Source organism: Rhinopithecus roxellana, chromosome 9 (assembly GCF_007565055.1).
Source record: "Rhinopithecus roxellana isolate Shanxi Qingling chromosome 9, ASM756505v1, whole genome shotgun sequence".
Classification (NCBI taxonomy): Eukaryota; Metazoa; Chordata; class Mammalia; order Primates; family Cercopithecidae; genus Rhinopithecus; species Rhinopithecus roxellana.
The window spans coordinates 101229473-101249295 of record NC_044557.1 but is presented as its reverse complement, the minus strand read 5'-3'; the positions used below and the strand labels follow the sequence as shown (position 1 = coordinate 101249295).

At 37.7% G+C, this 19823-nt stretch overlaps 1 protein-coding gene across 7 annotated transcripts in view; it reads left to right on the top strand.

The window, feature by feature from the left end:
* NSMCE2 (NSE2 (MMS21) homolog, SMC5-SMC6 complex SUMO ligase) overlaps positions 1-19823 on the top strand; it is a 277617-nt gene that overhangs the window by 91037 nt on the left and 166757 nt on the right. For all 7 annotated transcript variants that reach the window (XM_010363913.2, XM_030937289.1, XM_030937286.1 and 4 more), the window contains one exon: positions 1642-1795. In XM_010363913.2, the coding sequence (XP_010362215.1) occupies positions 1642-1795 (154 nt within the window). The remainder of the gene's footprint in view (positions 1-1641; positions 1796-19823) is intronic.

The window sequence follows — 19823 nt, the reverse complement described above, 5'->3', positions numbered from 1 at the left end:
AGAAGATTATATGTTTTTTCTCTGTGACAAAAGTTAAAGCAGATATTTGAAGATAATCTTTTGAATTCATATGCATTGATGACTCAGATTCATAGAGATTAGGAATATATGCCACTGACTAGAACCAATATCAAGAATTTTCTGTATCTAACTTGTAGTCTTAGCATCACCTCTGACTAGTTGGATGTGGAAGATAAGTCATTTGACTTCTTTCTAAATCATTTTATTTATTTGTGAAACTGGGGGGAGGGGATCAAGATTAGATTATCTCTAAGCTGTCTTCCAGCCTAGAAATTGTACTGTATACTAATAATAATGGCAGCTAATAAATCGTGGCTTTTAGTGGGTAAGTATATTTGGAGCTAATAAGATTAACTTATTTGAAATACATGTTGAGTACTACCTACTGTGTGCTGGGCACTGGTAATACTGTGATAAATCAGACATCTTTCAAGGAGTTTACACTTTATTAGGGGAAAGAGGCATAAAAATAAGCAATTGAATATTCCTAGAGTGTTCCTGGAGTAGAAGTCTGTCTAACGTGTATGGGGCACAGTAGAGAGTCTGGTGAGTTTTGCTTGGCAGCAGGAGCATCGGGAAAGGGCCAGTGACGAAAGGGAGCAATTATGAAGGCCTGATGCAGGGCAGCTGCAGCGAAGTGGTGAGGCAGCAGCTTGACTATAGTGGCTAAAGCTGGAGGATGAGAAAGTGGAAAGAGTGGCTCCTTTTTTCCCCCAGGGAGGTGGTATATGAACAGAAAATAACTGGGGGCAGGAAGCTGGGATTATAAGAGGTTGTTTGTTTTCAAAAAAGGGGTGTGAAGGGCCTGTGTAAAGGTTCTTGAGAAAAGAGTGCGTAGAGAGGAAAGTTTGTTGTAAAGGAGATGAAGAAGATGTAATTAAGAACAGGGTTGAGAATGGATAGAGAGATAGATAAATGGATAGATATGTGATAACACACACAGAGCAGAATGTTAATTGTGGCACCTAGGAAGTAGATGAATGAGTGTTCACAATATTCTTCCGTCAAACTTTCTGCGTATTTGAAAGTTTATAATATTGGGAAATGATTTTATAATATTGGGAATGGAGGAGAACATGGGTTGAGAATTTAGCCTTGAACAGAATCAGGGAGCACTTATTCCTTGGCATAGCAGGACGTTATGGAAGGTCAAGGCTAAAACCCCAGCCACTTTTGTAAAGTAGAAGTGACTCTCACCTGCTAGGGAGGGCCGAAAAAAAAAAAAAAAAGATTGTTGAGCATGAAGGATGGAATAACCACTGGTGAGTGCGAGAGAGGACTGACCAGACTTGGGTAGTGATGCTCAGGTCTGATGAAGTTGCATATTTGTGATTGTCACTGGTAGTTATCAGAAGACAACAAGTTAGTAGGATCATTGAAGGGCCACTAGCTTATGGAAGCCAAAATAGAATGAGTAGTTGGCATGAATGAGTCCCTTCAATATTTGCCAGCAGTCTGTCCTAGAACATGTCCCAACCTCTCTGGTGCTTTGTTCAAGAGATTGTTTTCAACCTTACTATCTTTTGCTTTGAATTATCCGAGATAAAAACAATGTTGCAAAACTTTGTTAACACTATTATTGTTAACATTTAACTCAGGTCATTTTGTTGTCTCCCTTAGGTAAAAGAAGAACGTCCAGAAAAAATACCAGATTTAAAATTATTGGTGGAGAAGAAATTTTTGGCTTTACAGAACAAGAATTCTGATGCAGACTTTCAAAATAATGAAAAATTTGTACAGTTTAAACAACAGCTGAAAGAACTAAAGAAGCAATGTAAGTCAACATGCTTTGCTTTGGTTCGGCTTTTTGAAATTAGGGAACTGACTTGATGAACAGCCCAGTTAACTGATTTTATAAAGTTTGCTTATCTGCTTGGCTTGATCCTCTTTCTAAGTTGCTTTCTACTGTTGTAATTCTGTATTTTGTCTAATTTTTGGTTCAAATCAGCCTGCCCATTTCTGAAAGCCAACAGTTTCCACAAAGTGCTCAGAAAATTTCCCAGCAGCTAGTTATGTGTATTGTCCCATTGCTGGGGAGGGGAATTGGGAAAACAAAATAAAACTGAAAACTATTTTATTTAAATACCAGTGGTATTGTTCAAGTTAAACTGCTGTGCCATGCTTTAAAACAACCATACTTTGATTCTGGTTTTGCCGCTTTGGAGTAATATTAGCTATGTTTTCTCAGAAGACCACGTTATCTTCTCAATTATAGACCAAAATCTCTCTGATCCGTTTTAGCATTGTGGTAGTATAAAATTCCGTGTGGTTTTTAAATCTGTTGCCTTCCTTATAAACTATTACATTCAGATGTTTTAGTGGACATAATTTTGACTTAAGAGTTAGAGCAGGCAATATAATTTTTTATACCAAAAAAAAATTTTAGACAGTATTTACCAGAAATAATATATCTTTTCTGCACAGTGAAGTACATACGTCCTTTCTTTTCCCATTCTTCCATGTGGTCCACATACCAATTTTATATAAATCGATTTTTTCACATGAGCATCTATTTAGTCCTATAGTCTTTGCTTCTTTTAGGATTGAGAAGCTTGTATTTCTTAAAGAAGTGAAGAGTGAAGCAAATAACCTTTTCTAACTTCAGTCTCCCAACACCTTCATTTACACACACATGGAGCAGGAATATTGTATGATATGAGACATAAATTTACCTCATGTCCTTATATGTACTTAATGTAGGGATTCGTATTTTGAAATAGGCTTTCTTTTAAATATAAGCATTTTCTTTAAATTGATGCTGAGATCTCAAAAAATGACTGAGGAAGCTGCTTCACTTTTGTCTATTTTACAAATAACTAAAGTTTCACAATTTGGAATGTTTTGCAATCATGATGAGACTTTTGTTTTTACTGTAGATTTAACCAGTAAGCATTTTCCCCATATTTTAAGTTTATTTTTTGTTCTTTTTTGAACAGCACAGCTCCCAACATTCTTCTAATGTATTTTTCACTCTTCCCTCAAATGATTAATAATTCCCCAAAGAGATAATAATTTGCCAGTGGCTTTCTGATCTTAAAGATGCTTATGAATTAATTGTACAGCCATGAGAATTAGACATTATTCCCCTTAAATATACACGGGCCGTATAGTCTTTATCCTTTATCCATGATACTTATTATTCAGTGGTGTGTGTGTGTGTGTGTGTGTGTGTGTGTGTGTGTGTGTGTAGTATCTGGCACATGGACCTGTGATTACCAGCCTGAGGCCAACAAATCCCCTCAGTTGGGATGTAGAGATTAAACAAAGCTTTTAAAAGCTCACATTATATGACCTCAAGGTTGTTTACTGGTTGTCTGGTGGTAATTAGAAACTCTGATTGGCAGCTTTCGATTTCTTGGTTAAAAACCTAAATAAAGTGATTGTTTTAGGCATTTTTTCAAAGGTGTTCTCAGTGAAAAGACCGGGAACTATTCTATTTGGTGCTTAGTGAAAATATTTTGAACTAATGTATGTACCAGTTATTAACATTTCTTTATTAAATGCAAAAGTTTTTTTTGTCAAATAAATAGCAATTTTTCAATCTTGAAAAAAAAAGATGCTAATGAATTTCAGTTTTGGTGTTGGTCTAAGTAGCCAAATGTATTTTATTTGACTATTTGGAACCAGTACTCATAAATTGTGGCCGACTTAGCATCCAATCACAATTCCTGATTTTTAAGTAATTTTATAATACAGGTTGAAGGACAAATATTCAAAAATATAAATTGTTTCTTCTTTTGTTATTGTTTACAAAGTTATTATTCCACAAGGTAAAGGATGGAGACTTTTAGAATCATATACTCATGGAGAAACACTTTCTAATTAAGAACAACAAAATGGCCAGGCGCGGTGGCTCAAGCCTGTAATCCCAGCACTTTGGAAGGCCGAGACGGGCGGATCACGAGGTCAGGAGATCGAGACCATCCTGGCGAACACGGTGAAACCCCGTCTCTACTAAAAAATACAAAAAAACTAGCCGGGCGAGGTGGCGGGCGCCTGTAATCCCAGCCACTTGGGAGGCTGAGGCAGGAGAATGGCGTGAACCCGGGAGGCGGAGCTTGCAGTGAGCTGAGATCCGGCCACTGCACTCCAGCCTGGGCGACAGAGCGAGACTCCCTCTCACAAAAAAAAAAAAAAAAAAAAACATAAATGTTGAAATCGTGGCTATTGTTTCTTAAATCTCTCTAAAATGAGGTTGGAAAAAGAAAGAAAATGTTTCCTCAGGCCACCAGTAAACGTTATTTGGATAAACAGTCAAACCTCATGTATATTTATATTGAAAGAAATACTTCCTTATATAAGGTTTCCCTGTATATTGTAACACTGGAATTAAAATAAATTTCCCCTAAAATAACTAAAATAAAAATTTCCCCTAGAATTTTATTTTAAAAAGTTTTTAAATTTCAAATGACAGAACAAACAAAATATTAACACTTTAAAAAAATTTTCTATAAGATCTGTATGCCTTACTTGCAAAATGTAATTTTAGTGCGGTATTATTAGCACTATTAATTAAACTTGTACCATGTCTAGTGGATTTTCTTTCTTTAGATTTAACACTGCTGTGAGGGTTCTAATTAGGATCAGGCCCCCACAATATTTGTGTAGCCAGGTCAAAGGTACACTATGATATGTAAATGAGCTAATGAATCGTTTTGAGATATGTTCTGGTGGCAAGGAATTGCAATAATAATTTTTTTTTTTTTTTAAAGATTAGAAAATAGAGGCTAGGGAGAGAGACTTGCTTCTAGATGCCTGTTTTGACAGAGTAAAAGCTGAAGTACTTTAATGGTCTACATAGATCCAAAGAGTTCTTTTATGAAAATATCCACCATGTCTTCACTAACTTTATTATGTAAGAACATAAATGCATGGGATTGCATTTGACCAAATCAGGATCTAATCAGAGAAATGCCAGGAATCTTTTAGGTGGGAAGAGGCCAAGATAGAGCTTGCAATGAAGTTGTCTCCCGGGTGGTTTTGTCTCGTGGGCAGGCCTAGGTACACTCTGCTGGCAATGCACGAGCTATAAGTTGATCTATCTGTGGCTCAGCAGCTGGTTCTCAAAGTTTTTGGTCTTATGCTCCCTTTACATTCTTAATTTTTTTTTTTTTTTTTTTTTCTTTTTTTGAGACAGAGTCTCACTTTGTTACCCATGCTGAAGTACAGTGGTGCAGTCCTGGCTCACTTCAACATCCTCCTCCCGGGTTCCCAAGTAGCTGGGATTATACGTGCACACCACCACACCCAGATAATTTTTGTATTTTTAGTAGAGACAGGGTTTTGCCATGTTGGCCAGGCCGGTCTTGAACTCCTGACCTCAGGTGATCCACCTGCCTCAGCCTCCCAAAGTGTTGGGATTACAGGCATGAGCCACCACGCCTGGTCACATTCCTAAAATTTACTGAGAGCCCCCAGAGAGCTTTTGTTTATTGTTTATATCAACTGACATTTATCATGTTAGAAATCAAAACTGAAGAATTTAAAAAATATTAACATATTAAAAATAAGCATGTGGCATGTTAATATAAACAGTATTTGATATGGGATACCACTTTACATTTTACAAACATAGAGGAAAAATTATTGAGAAGAGTGGCATTCTTTTACATTTTTGCCAGTCTCTTCAATTTTTGGCTTATTTAATAGAAGGTAGCTAGATCCTCATATTTGCATCTACATTTGGTCTATTTTGTTGATGTATACAAAGAAAATTTTGTCTCACACATTGGTAACTGAACTTGCTGAAAAGATCTTGCAGACCACCAGAAGTTCTCACTTTGACAACTCTAGATCTAGGCCAGGGGTCAGTAAACTCTGGGCCATGGACCAAATTCAGCCTGCCTCCTGATTTTCTGTGGCCTGCAAGCTAGCAATGGTTTTTGTATTTTTTAATTGTTGGAGAAAACAATCAAAAGAGGAGTAATATTTGGTGACTTGTGAAAATTATACGAAAATTCTATTTCAGTGTTCATAAACAGTTTCATGGCAACATAGTCATACTCACCTGTTAATGTGTTTTCTGTGGGTACTGTCACACTGTCATGGCAGGGTTGAGTGGGTGTGTCACAGATCATCTGGTTAGCAGAGCTTATCATATTTATTATCTGGCTTTTTACAGTAAATGTTTACTGACCCTTGATCTAAATTATATTCAGAAATAACGGCAGTTTTTATTTTTTTAATTTTAGGTTTTTTCCCTAAATACCATCCATTTGTCTCAGGTACATTCAGAACACTGAGGATTCACTGTGTATGAATTACTATAGTTGAGGCTCTGAAATAAAAAGTGAAAAGCAGGACTCTGTACATGCAGAAGACAGTGTATACACACGTGATATAATATGAGAACCATTAACAACAACTATCAAGTCAAAAGCAAAGAAAACATCAGAAACAAATGTTATACTATGTGGGACCTAAGTGAGGAGAGTGAAAACAGGAATGCCATGCCAGTCAACTGGTACGGGTCTTTCTGGAGCAGGAGGTTCAGAAAGATTTTGAGACTGGGTTCAGCTCCAGTAGGAAAGAATGTGCTAAAAGGTAACAGTGGGAAAGGAGAGGGTAGTACAGATGTCTAGTATTTACCATCCTCAGAATACAAACCTAACAGATATACTACACTCCTTTAAAGATACTATTACTCTAAAGATAATATATTTCAGTTACACACAATTATTTTCCTAATAGTTATGTCTTATAGATATTACTGGCATTAGGTATAACATCTTTGAACAAATAATTTTATCCTTTAGATACCCAGTGTCCTGTATGTTAGAAATAATTACGTCTGCCTCAGCTTACGTCTCAGGGTCATCACCAAGATTAAATGAGATACTGACTCTGCTAGCTCTAAAAGCTTTAGATTTAAGTTATTGAGGAAGAGCTAGTACAGCATAATGGAAAGAATGGCTTAGCAGCCAGAAGACTTGGATTTGAGTCACTTAATAGTAGCCTACTCTCCCTTCAGATACCACCTGTCTTAGATACTTCCAATTCTTGGGAGTCACAAAATCAAGATTGAAGATAACTTCTGTACTTCTACACAAGATGACTAGGATAGTGATGGTAGTGATAGCTGAGTTAGGGAACAATTTCACAGAGAAGAATTTCCTAAACAGTAATTATATTCTCAGTAACTCAAGTTGTGAAATCAAACAATATGATTTGGTTTAAGGCAGACATAACCAGACTTTCTTGGATGAAATAATTTTAATTTAGCTTGACAATATGGATAATTTTCTCTTCTCCTTGCCTTAAACTGCCTTCACTATTACAGCTCATGGTTTCTTGCAATTTTAACATCAGGAGAACTTAATTAGAATGTGTGAATTCCTCTGTGTAGACACTTTTTCAAGTCATCAAGCAATCTTTCTGGCGTCTTTTATTCATTTACCTGTTACGCGACTATCAGGCCCTGTAGATTTTAGCGTACATCAGCAAAGGCAGAAATTGAGGGCAGTTGACAAAGCCCTTATGTTTTGAAAGTTTCTAAGATTGAGATTTAGAAACTCAAAACATAAGGGGTTTGCTTTATGTTCAAAAATAGAATTGAATGTAAATCTGAAATTTTTAGTATTAATTTAATATGCAATATAATTTTGTTAGTACATTTAAATGCTAATCTTAAAGGAGAACATATCGTATTACCTTTTAATGAAAAAATGCTTATCTGAAAAGGTTCACCACAAATTTAGACAGTATATTTAGGTCACTGTTAGATATAGAGTATATGGTATGGAGACAATTGCATCTATGAGTGAAGTTTATACATCATTTTGAGTGATGGTGATATTTGTATTGGACATTTAGAGACATAGGAATTGACACTGTAATCTAGCAATTAATATGGATTCATTTTAAGCACACCCAATCTAGATCTCAAAACTGATAAAAGGAGGGAGTGGACATTCACTTTACAAAAGGATTCTCTCAAGGATAGTATTAAGTGTTCTCAGCAACATTAGAAACCTTCACTTGACTGTTTCTAGTTGGTGACTTTTCCATCTCCTTTCAGCGTCTACTCAACACCGCAGTGTAGTTGCACAAGGGTAGGGGTTTTTATGTTTTGCTTACTGATGTACTCCTTGAACTCCAGCATGAGGCCTAGGCACAGTGTAGTATTACCATAGCACAGGTCCTTGATGGTCACAACAATCTTTCGGAAAACCGTCATGTGCTTGAGAGCTTCTGTGCTACTGAAAGAGGACACCTGTCACCCCTGCCAGCTTATTATTGCTGTGAGTGGGTGTGGACCCACTGTTGCCAGATCTTCAGGTTGTTTTAGAAAACTCAGAAATCTAAGTTACTAGATTTTTCTGTTTTTCAGTTACTAGATTTTTAAAACACTGTTCAGACAAAACTGTTAGTTTGTAACCTTCAGCTTTACCTTCTCATAATGTAATTTTTTTAGTGCCTTATTAGACACTTTAATGAGAGACAGCAGCCATTTAATTTACTGTTAGTTTGTGATATCTTCAGAAGAGTAGATGGTTTTGCTTTCAGGATACTGCAAACTAAGGCCAAAATGTGCAGTTTGCTTCATTTGGGAATATATATTGTAGAAACCTGTTGGGTTCTATTGAAAAAGCAAATGGGGGTTTTGTGATAGGGGGCCAGGTGTGGGACCCCCCTCATCCAGATGCAGGTGAACAGTGTGGTTCTAGAGAAGAACAGTGATTGGAAAGGTATGTGTGAGTTTTGAAACTTGGAAGAAGACAGATGAGAAGTAAATAAAGGTAGTGCCAGAGGGAAAATATTTGACTTTGCCTAGAAATACATTGAGTGCATTTAAACTGGGCAAGGTATTGACCAACTTGCCTTCATCCTGATACTATTCAACTTAGAAATTTCTTACTTTGTCATAAGGTGTAACTGTTGTTAGAAATAGATAATCAGTGTTGCGAAGAAAAGTTAGCACAGAGACAAAGGACCTCTTAGCAAGGCAGTCTTTACTTTCTGCAGAAAGGGTGCTTCACACAGATGGAACAATGGTGAGAGCACACCTGAACAAAGGAAAGGCAGACATATTTATCCCTTATGCCTTTGGGTCATCCTTACTGCTCTATCCTGCATCCATTGACTGGAGCTGAACCTCACAATCTTAAACTGATAACCAATTTGCTAATAGCCTAAAACTTTCCTAAATAGGTAAGTGCAAGGAAGAACAAAGAAGGAGAGGAAGTTGCTTATGAAAGGTTTAAGGCTAAGACTTGCCTGGGCCTGTCCAGACATGCCTGAGTAAGCCAAAGCAACTAACTGGGCTAAAGTGTAAGAACTGATAGTTGATAGGAGGCTTTAGAGTAAGGAGCTATTATTCCTAGTGTCTATTATTTTATTTTTAAACCAAGACAAGCTTTGAAGAGGAACTTTTCTACTTTCTACAACTGTCTATCCAAATTCACAAATGATGTGAATTGCTGGCCTGCAATGAACCAAAGTCCAAGACCCTTTAAGACAGGAATAATTTCTTATGAATCCCTATGTTCTTTTTGTTTCTCACATAGTAGGAGCTCAGTTAATATTTATAGAACAGATTTATTCAACTGATCAGATAAGCTGCCTAGAAAAAGAGGGTCAGAACCTAGTTAAGGCAGTCTGATGATAAAAATCCTTTACCTTTCAATACATCATCAATAAGGAAGAGAATAGAGAACAAAAATTAGCGTTTATAGGGTTGAGATCTAAAATCAGCACAAAAGGTTAAGAATTTATATTGTCTTTGAAAATTCCCTGAAATGCTCAACAAAAGTAAATACATAATTTTGTGTATATAACCACTTACAATGATATCTTGGCACAAACGTATAGTATATACAGCAATACACATTTTTTAATATCACAGAATATGGCTTAAGTCTTTTAAGTGTGACTGCTTAGAACATTCAAACAAATTGATGAAGTTTGCTGGCTCTTCTATGGTTTTACCGTCTCTGTACCTCTCAGCAGGTCTTCATTTTTTCCTTGAAGATGTGGATGAAGCCATTGCCATTCACTTGCTGAATGACTTAATTGTTGGGAAATGCTAAAAATCTTAAATGTCACAACCAAGGTGGACTTTTTCAGGCTGGATTGCATCCTAAGAGCTTATGTTCATTGAGTGAAATTTCTGCCCTATACACATTTTTTATTCTTTGAGTGTTTGCCTCTCTCCTCTTTCCTCCTCTCTTGGTCAGCGTCTGTCTGTCTTTTCTATGTGTCTCTTTCCTCCCTGCTGCTTTATTTGTGTCTCCCACTCCATACGTTTTCTCTTTTCCATAAATCTTGACTTACATCATTGCAGCTGAAGAGCGTCATCCCCATCTTAATGATGAAGCAGCCTCAGAGAGGGATAGTGACATGCCCAAGGCCAACAAAGCTAGTGAACAGTAGAACCAGAAGACAGAGGATACCAGGGATGAAGAGAGAACATTGGAGAGAAGTGTAGCTACTCTCCCTCTTTTCTTTTGTAAAGCTGTTACTTTTTAGGAGTGTTTACATTTTAAAGCAGATTTGGGGGACCAAATAAATAAGTTAAGAAAAAGAGTAATTCAAATTAAAGGATTGATTCCATAGTGGTAGAGTTTAATCAGGTCATTAAGCTGTCCAGGAGTTATTATGTAGTGAGAAATTAACTTTTCTACATGTCCTTTATATTGTACAATAAAAGCACTCATCTACTCTGCATTCATCTTAGGTTTGCCCTATTCCTATTTGCTGATAGTTACAATACAGGTCATAGGCATGCTTTGTATAATGCCTGGTACTTAAAGTACTCAGTGAGTGCTGGTTGAATTAATGAATAATAGCCGACATTGTTTGAGTGCTTACCTATGCTCAGGCTATGGTACTTGCAGACTTTATGTGCATTATTATTATTATTTTTCGAGATGGAGTTTTGCTCTTGTTGCCCAGGCCGGAGTGCAATGGCACGATCTTGGCTCACTGCAACCTTTGCCTCCCAGGTTAAGTGATTCTCCTTCCTCAGCCTCCTGAGTAGCTGGGATTTACAGGCACCCACCACCCCACCTTGCTAATTTTTTGTATTTTTAGTAGAGACAGGGTTTCACCATGTTGGCCAGGCTGGTCTTGAACTCCTGACCTCAAGTGATCTGCCTGCCTCAGCCTCCCAAAGTGCTGGGATTACAGGCGTGAGCCACCACGTCCAGCCTGTTTATGTGCATTATTATTTCTTTCTCTCAGCTCTATTGGATGAGTGTGTCCATTTTATAGATTAGAAAATAAGCAAAGAGATGTAATATAACTTGCCTAAAACCCTGATGCTGAAATTCATACCCAGGTTTAGGTGACACCAAAGCCCATGTCATGTTCTTTCCCCCATACCATACCAATTCTTTTTTTTTTTTTTTTAGATGGAATCTCCCTCTGTCGCCCAGGCTGGAGTCCAGTGGCACGATCTCAGTTCACTGCAATCTTTGCCTCTCAGGTTCACACCATCTTCCTGCCTCAGCCTCCCAAATAGCTGGGACTACAGGCGCCCGCCATGATGCCTGGCTAATTTTTTTGCATTTTTGGTAGAGACAGGGTTTCACCGTGTTAGCCAGGATGGCCTCGGTCTCCTGACCTCATGATCCGCCCGCCTCGGTCTCCCAAAGTGCTGGGATTACAGGCGTGAACCGCTGTGCCCGGCCACCACACCAATTCTCGAAAACACTTTTGTGTGTTTTTTTCTTTCTCTCAATTCAAGCATATCATTCATTTATGGAAAAATCTTACTTTTAATAGGACTCTTGAAGAGTGAATCATCTGTTTAGATCTTCCAGATCATAGAACTGCCTTGATGTACTTAGATGACACTGGAGGAATCTGCTTCATCTAGCTGAGCGAGAGTCTTTTTTGGTCACTTGCATTTAGAGATTAGGGAGTAGGAATGATACCAGACATTATATAGCAGTTCTTCTTTTCCAGATCCCCATGGTTTTGGCAATTCATTTAGAATATAGTGCCTAAGAATGATGTTTCTGATGGAATAGTTGGTGTGTTATGGCAGAGAGGAGGAGGATATTTACGGCATCCCAAGTTTAGAACAAATTCCATGAAATTTATTTCAAACATAACAACAGTAATCTCTTGCACATACATCATCTCGCATAATCTTTACAACATCCACATGCAGGAAAGGAATGCATGAAAAGTACAAGTTCTGTTTTTAGCAGACTGAACACCATATAATAAGAGTCTTGGAGGTGACATATTTACCCAGTGTCTCACAGTTAAGAGGCCACAAGGATAGCAAATATGTTCACGAGGAAAGGGGAAGTTTTAAAATGACGGATAGCTATAATTAAAGTTAGTAAAGAAAGGTTCAGTTATCAAGGGACAAATGAGTCAGCAGCAAGTTTAGACACAAGCTGTGAACTCTGGGTGTTTCTCTCATTGTGACTATTTTAAGAGCGTATGATGCCATCCACACTCAGAAAGTAGCCTGAATCTAGATTAGGAAGACCAAGTCTTAAGTGTCCCAGAGATGACGTTACATTATACCTAAGAAAATAATTATCTTGTCAAGTTATAATTCCTGAAGTTAGAATGATTTAAGTGTTATATTTGTTAGATAGACTGGAAGTTTCAGACAAAGTTACTAAGCATTTCTGTCTACTTCTACTTCATTTTTAAAAGACTTTTTTTTTTTCTTTTGGAAAGAAAGTTTAAGTAGAATTTTGGCAGCTTAGTGTGTGGTGTGTTATTGTGTGTACAGCAAGTAGACATGGTTTACTCATTAACCATTCTGAAATTTTGAAGTCAAATGAATTGTTTCAAGTTAATATTATAATTTGTCTTTATAAAGCAGCTATAATTGAATATTATATGTATATTGTAGCAACTATATAGGGAAAAAACTGCATATAGAAATTCAGAGCTACTTGTATAGAAATGCATTGTTGGTGAACAACATTTGAAATCGAGCAGTGATATAATTTTACACATTCAAGTAATACTAATGACTTGCTATGTTTCATTTCAATTTAAGATTTTAGGAGCATTAATGTAGTATCACAAAAAGGGCACAATAATGGAAATTGAAAGACCTAACTTAGACATTAATGAATGGATTCTGCCCACTCTGGCAGTTCAGTTTCTGTCTCTGGATCTCATATCCTCACATAGGGGAAAGGCTTCATCTCTAAGGCTGCCTTGCAGATGGTGATAGATGATGATGACACGCTCTACTGCTAACATGTGCTGCCTCTTCAGTATCATTCTAATATGTTTTCTTTGGAATTCCATATCTTAAGGACATGTTCTGAAATAATGAAGCAAAATTTACTTACAAAGATATCCTTTATGATATTATTTGTAATTAATATATTCCTAACACTGTAACATAATAGTTGAGGGCTAGTTATGTAAAATATGCAACATCAATTCAGTGAAATATTTTGCAGTCATTAAAAATGATGTGAGGAGTTTTAAAAACATCAGGAAATAAATGCTTATGCTATTAAGCGTTAACAGGGGCCAGGCACAGTGGCTCACGCCTGTAATCCCAACACTTTGGGAGGCCGAGGCAGGTGGATCACCTGCCTGTGATCAGGTTGGGAGTTCGAGACCAGCCTGTCCAACATGGAGAAACCCCATCTCTACTAAAAATACAAAATTAGCTGTACGTAGTGGCACATGCCTGTAATCACAGCTACTCAGGAGGCTGAGGCAGGAGAATTGCTTGAACCTGGGAGGCAGAAGTTGCAGTGGGCCGCGATCACGCCATGGCACTCCAGCCTAGGCAACGAGTGAAACTCCATCTCAAAAAAAAAAAAAGAAAAGAGTTAACAGGATACAAAAATTGAGTATTCAGTATGATTACAACTAGGTTAAATACACATTTATGTAAAGTAGACTTCATCAAAATTAAAACCTTCAACTTATCACGACAGATATTAAGGTAATGAATAGACAAGCTACAACATAGGACAAAATATTCACAAAACATGTGTCTTACAAACAATGTAGTGTATCCAGACTGTATAAAGAACTGGAACTAATAATGAGACAACACCCTTCTGTTTAAAAATTAGCAAAGGTTTGAACAGACTTCACAAAAGAAGATAAACAAGTGGCTAATAAACATATGAAAATTATTTTTAAAGCCACATACATAGAATAAACACTGCTGGTGGTAGCATTATGCTTCTTTTTTTTTTTTTTTTTGAGACGGAGTCTCACTCTGTCGCCGGGGCTGGAGTGCAGTGGCCGGATCTCAGCTCACTGCAAGCTCCGCCTCCCGGGTTCACGCCATTCTCCTGCCTCAGCCTCCTGAGTAGCTGGGACTACAGGCGCCCACCACCTCGCCCGGCTAGTTTTTTGTATTTTTTTTTAGTAGAGACGGGGTTTCACAGTGTTAGCCAGGATGGTCTCGATCTCCTGAACGCGTGATCCGCCCGTCTCGGCCTCCCAAAGTGCTGGGATTACAGGCTTGAGCCACCGTGCCCGGCCCAGCATTATGCTTCTACCTTGACTTTTTCTCTACCTTCATTTTTAAAATATGTATTTATTCTTCACTAATTTTCTATAAAGAGTCTATATAGTTTTATAATCAGGAAACCAAAATCCCTCAATTTACTGAGAAAGAGCTACTGGTTAAGAGTGACAGGAGGATATTTTCGCAGAAAAGAAGTAAGTGTAAAACAAAGCAAAAAGCATATTTCTTCTTCTAAGATTTCAGAAGAATTGAAAGAAGAAAGGTACATGGAAGCTTTATCTTCACCCCTAGTTTTATCCTAAGTGTGCCCCTTCAGTCTCTACCTATCACTGAGTCAGTCTGGTGGACAGTGAGAAGCAGCCTCATATTTACCCTTTGTTATTCTCTGTTAACTCTCATCATCCCCATTAACTGTATGTTGTTGATTTATTTGCCAGGGCCTTGTCACTTTGTCCTTGAAATATCAGAAAGTGTTAGTGGTTCTTGTAGAGAGTGTTGCCCGTTTGTATATGTTGAAAGAGGGGGAAGAATTTTTGTATTGTATGCATGACTATATTTTACAAGGCATATTTTAGCTTACAAAGCACTCTCCCATCTATTATCTTATTTAATTTTTATAACAGCTTAGTGTGGTAGATAGATAGTATTCGTCCCATTTTACAGATGAGGTTCTGCACAATCAGTTGTCCTGCACAGTTCTATCAATCAGCCCCCCACGAAAAATTCTCTTGTGACACTTTGTAGTTGACACCTCCCCCCATTCCCAGCCCCTGGCAACCACTATTTTGTTTTTTCTATATATAATTTTAATTTTTCCAGAATGTTATATAGGTGGAATTGTAGAGTGTATAGCCTTTTGAGTGGCTTCTTTCACTTATCAGAGTGCATTTGACATTCATTACCGGTATTGCTAGTTATCTGCAGTTTGTTGCATTTTATTGCTGAGTAGTATTTCGTTGTATGGATGTACCATAGTTTCATTTACCAATGGAAGAACATCTCAGTTGTTTGCAGCTGGTGGCCATTATGAATAAAACTGCTAGAAGGATTCATGTACAGAGTTTTATGTGAATATGTTTTAATATCTATTGAGTAAATATCCAGGCATAAGATTGATGGCTTTGGTAAGCATATGATTGCTGGGATTAGTAAGCATATGATGTTTAGCTTATAAAAAATGGACATTGTGTCGATGTTTATAAAATTTGGAAAAAAGAAATGGACAAACTGTTTTTCAACGTGCGGTGTATGAGAATTGCACCCTCACCAGCACATGCATTATTTTTGGTTTTGTTTTTCATTCTGCTATTCTAATAAGTATGTAGTGATATTTCATTGTGGTTTTATTTTATGTTTTTCTAACCTTTTTTATATTTAAATTTTTCATATAATGTTCATATTTCTCTATTTGTACATCTTCTACATGTATTCTTTAATTCATTCCAGAAACACTATAGCTGACCTGTAGCAATGGTTCTCAGACTAGCATGAGCATCACCTAGAAACTTATTAAAAATACAGATTTTTAGGTTCTACCCTAGACCTACTGAACCTGAAACTGGGAGAGTAAGACTGAATTTTCAGCTCTCCAAATGATTCTCCTGTAACCCAAAGTTTGAAAACCACTGGTCTACAGTGGAGGTGTTCACCCATGCCTAGGCGTCAGTATCAACTGTGAACATTAAAAAAAGAAAAGAAAATCAGAGTTCAATCTCTACCCAGAGATTCAAATTTAGTTTGTATCTGGTAAGCCCACAGGCATTTTTTTTTTAACGTTCTCCAGGCAATGCTAATGTACAATGAGGGTTAAAAAAAATCTACTAAAAGTTGTTTGCTAGGCACTCTAAAGGATATAAATCTGACACCAATTCCAGATCTAATGCAGCTTATTATTTAAAAGGAAGGATCCATAGAAGCATATCTTAGCATAGTCATAAGCACGTACATATAAGTTACTTAGTAATTATCTGATGAATTAAATTGTACTTGGTGTCCTGGTTTTAAATATAAACTAACTTCATTTACCTATATCTCAGAGTCTCATTTTGAAACTCGGTGTTGTACTTAGCATTCATTCATTCATTCATTCAGCAGATGTTCATTGAATATGCTGGGAATATGGCAGGGAACAAAATAGACAAGTCTCTATGCTCATGGAGCTTATATGCTGGCACTTAGCGTCAACTCACAGTATTTTGGGGAAAATACATTTCTTTATAACTCCAAAACAAAGATATCTATTTATTGATAGTATTAATCGTGATATTTGTGTTATGCTCAAGTACTGTCTTTCAGAGTTATTTGCCTTGTATTTGTTAAAATTTATATTAGTCATTACATTCTTTTTCCTGAATTTTTTTTTCAGGACTTTCCTTTTTTTTTTTTTTTTGAGATAGAGTCACATTCTGTCACCCAGTCTGGAGTACAATGGCACAATCTTGGCTCACTGCAACCTCTGACTCCTGGGTTCAAGCGATTCTCCTGCCTCCCAGGTAGCTGGGATTACAGGTGCCTGCCACCACGCCAAGCTGATTTTTGTACTTTTAGTGGAGACTGGGTTTCACCATGTTGACCAGGCTCCTAGTCTCGAACTCCTGACCTTATGTGATCCTCCTGCCTTGGCCTCCCAAAGTGCTGGGATCACAGGCATGAGCCACCAAGCCCAGCCCTGGATAACTTTTTTTTTTTCTTTTTTTGTACTTTAAGTTCTAGGGTACATGTGTACAACGTGCAGGTTTGTTACATAGGTATATATGTGCCATGTTGGTTTGCTGCACCCATCAACTTGTCATTTACGTTAGGTGTTTCTCCTAATGCTGTCCTTCCCCCAGCCTCCTTACTCCCTGACAAGTCCTGGTGTGTGATGTTCCCCCCTCTCCATGTCCAAGTGTTCTCATTGCTCAGTTCCCACCTATGAGTGAGAACATGTGGGTTTGGTTTCCTATCCTTGTGATAGTTTCCCAAGAATGATGGTTTCCAGCTTCATCCATGTCCCTGCAAAGGACATGAACTCATCCTTTTTTATGACTGCATAGTATTCTGTGGTGTATATGTGCCACATTTGCTTAATCCAGTCTATCACTGATGGGCATTTGGGTTAGTTCCAAGTCTTTGCTATTGTGAACAGTGCCACAATAAACATACATGTGCATGTGTCTTTATAGTAGCATGATTTATAATCCTTTGGGTATATACCCAGTAATGGGATTGCTGGGTCAAATGTTATTTCTAGTTATAGATCCTTGAGGAATTGCCACACTGTCTTCCACAGTGGTTGAACTAATTTATGCTCCCACCAACAGTGTAAAAGCATTCCTATTTCTCCACATCCTCTCCAGCATCTGTTGTTTCCTGACTTTTTAATGATCACCATTCTAACTGGCTTGAGATGGTATCTCATTGTGGTTTTCATTTGCATTTCTCTGGTGACCAGTGATGATGAGCATTTTTTCATATCTGTTGTCTGAATAAATGTCTTCTTTTGAGAAGTGGCTGTTCATATCCTTTGCCCACTTTTTGATGGGATTGTTTGTTTTTTTCTTGTAAATTTGTTTATGTTCTTTGTAGATTCTGGATATTAGCCCTTTGTCAGATGGGTAGATTGCAAAAATTTTCTCCCATTCTGTAGGTTGCCTGTTCACTCTGATGGTAGTTTCTTTTGCCGTGCAGAAGCTCTTTAGTTTAATTAAATCCCATTTGTGTGTTTTGACTTTTGTTGCCGTTGCTTTTGGTGTTTTAGTCGTGGAGTCCTTGCCCATGCCTATGTCCTGAATGGTATTGCCTAGGTTTTGTTCTAGGGTTTTTATGGTTTTAGGTCTAACATTTAAGTCTTTAATCCATCTTGAATTAATTTTTGCATAAGGTGTAAGGAAGGGATCCAGTTTCAGCTTTCTACATAGGCTAGCCAGTTTTCCCAGCACCATTTATTAAATAGAGAATCTTTTCCCCATTTCTTGTTTTTGTAGGTTTGTCAAAGATCCGTTGGTTGTAGATGTGTGGTGTTATTTCTGAGGCCTCTGTTCTGTTCCATTGGTCTACATATCTGTTTTGGTACCAGTACCATGCTGTTTTAGTTACTGTAGCCTTGTAGTATAGTTTGAAGTCAGGTAGCGTGATGCTCCCAGCTTTGTTCTTTTTGCTTAGGATTGTCTTGGCAATATGAGCTCTTTTTTGATTCCATATTAACTTTAAAGTAGTATTTCCAATTCTGTGAAGAAAGTCATTGGTAGCTTGATGGGGATAGCATTGAATCTATAAATTACTTTGGGCAGTATGGCCATTTTCACTATATTGATTCTTCCTATCCATGAGCGTGAAATGTTCTTCCATTTGTTTGTGTCCTCTTTTATTTCATTGAGCAGTGGTCTGTAGTTCTCCTTGAAGAGGTCCTTCATATCCCTTGTGAGTTGGATTCCTAGGTATTTTATTCTTTTTGTAGCAATTGTGAATGGGAATTCATTCATGATTTGGCTCTCTGTCTGTTATTGGTGTATGGAAACGCTTGTGATTTTTGCACATTGATTTTGTATCCTGAGACTTTGCTGAAATTGCTTATCAGCTTAAGGAGATTTTGGGCTGAGATGATGGGGTTTTCTAACTATACCATCATGTCATCTGCAAACAGGGACAATTTGACTTCCTCTTTTCCTAATTGAATACCCATTCTTTCTTTCTCTTGCCTGATTGCCCTAGCCAGAACTTCCAACACTATTGTTGAATAGGAGTGGTGAGAGAGGTCATCCTTGTCTTGTGCTGGTTTTCAAAGGAAATGCTTCCAGTTTTTGCCCATTCCGTATGATATTGACTGTGAGTTTGTCATAAATAGCTCTTACTACTTTGAGATATGTTCCATCGATACCTAGTTTATTGAGCGTTTCTTAGCATGAAAGGCTGTTGAAGTTTGTCAAAGGCCTTTTCTGCATCTATTGAGATAAGCATGTGGTTTTTGACATTGGTTCTGTTTATATGATGGATTAAATTTATTTATTTATTTATTTATTTATTTTTTTTTTTTTTGAGACGGAGTCTCACTCTGTCGCCCAGGCTGGAGTGCAGTGGCCGGATCTCAGCTCACTGCAAGCTCCGCCTCCCGGGTTTATGCCATTCTCCTGCCTCAGCCTCCCGAGTAGCTGGGACTACAGGCGCCTGCCACCTCGCCCGGCTTGTTTTTTGTATTTTTTTTTTTTAGTAGAGACGAGGTTTCACAGTGTTCGCCAGGATGGTCTCGATCTCCTGACCTCGTGATCCGCCCGTCTCGGCCTCCCAAAGTGCTGGGATTACAGGCTTGAGCCACCGCACCCGCCCTGTTAATCTTTTCAAAAAACCTGGATTCATTGATTTTTTTGAAGGGTTTTTTGTGTCTCTATCTCCTTCAGTTCTCCTC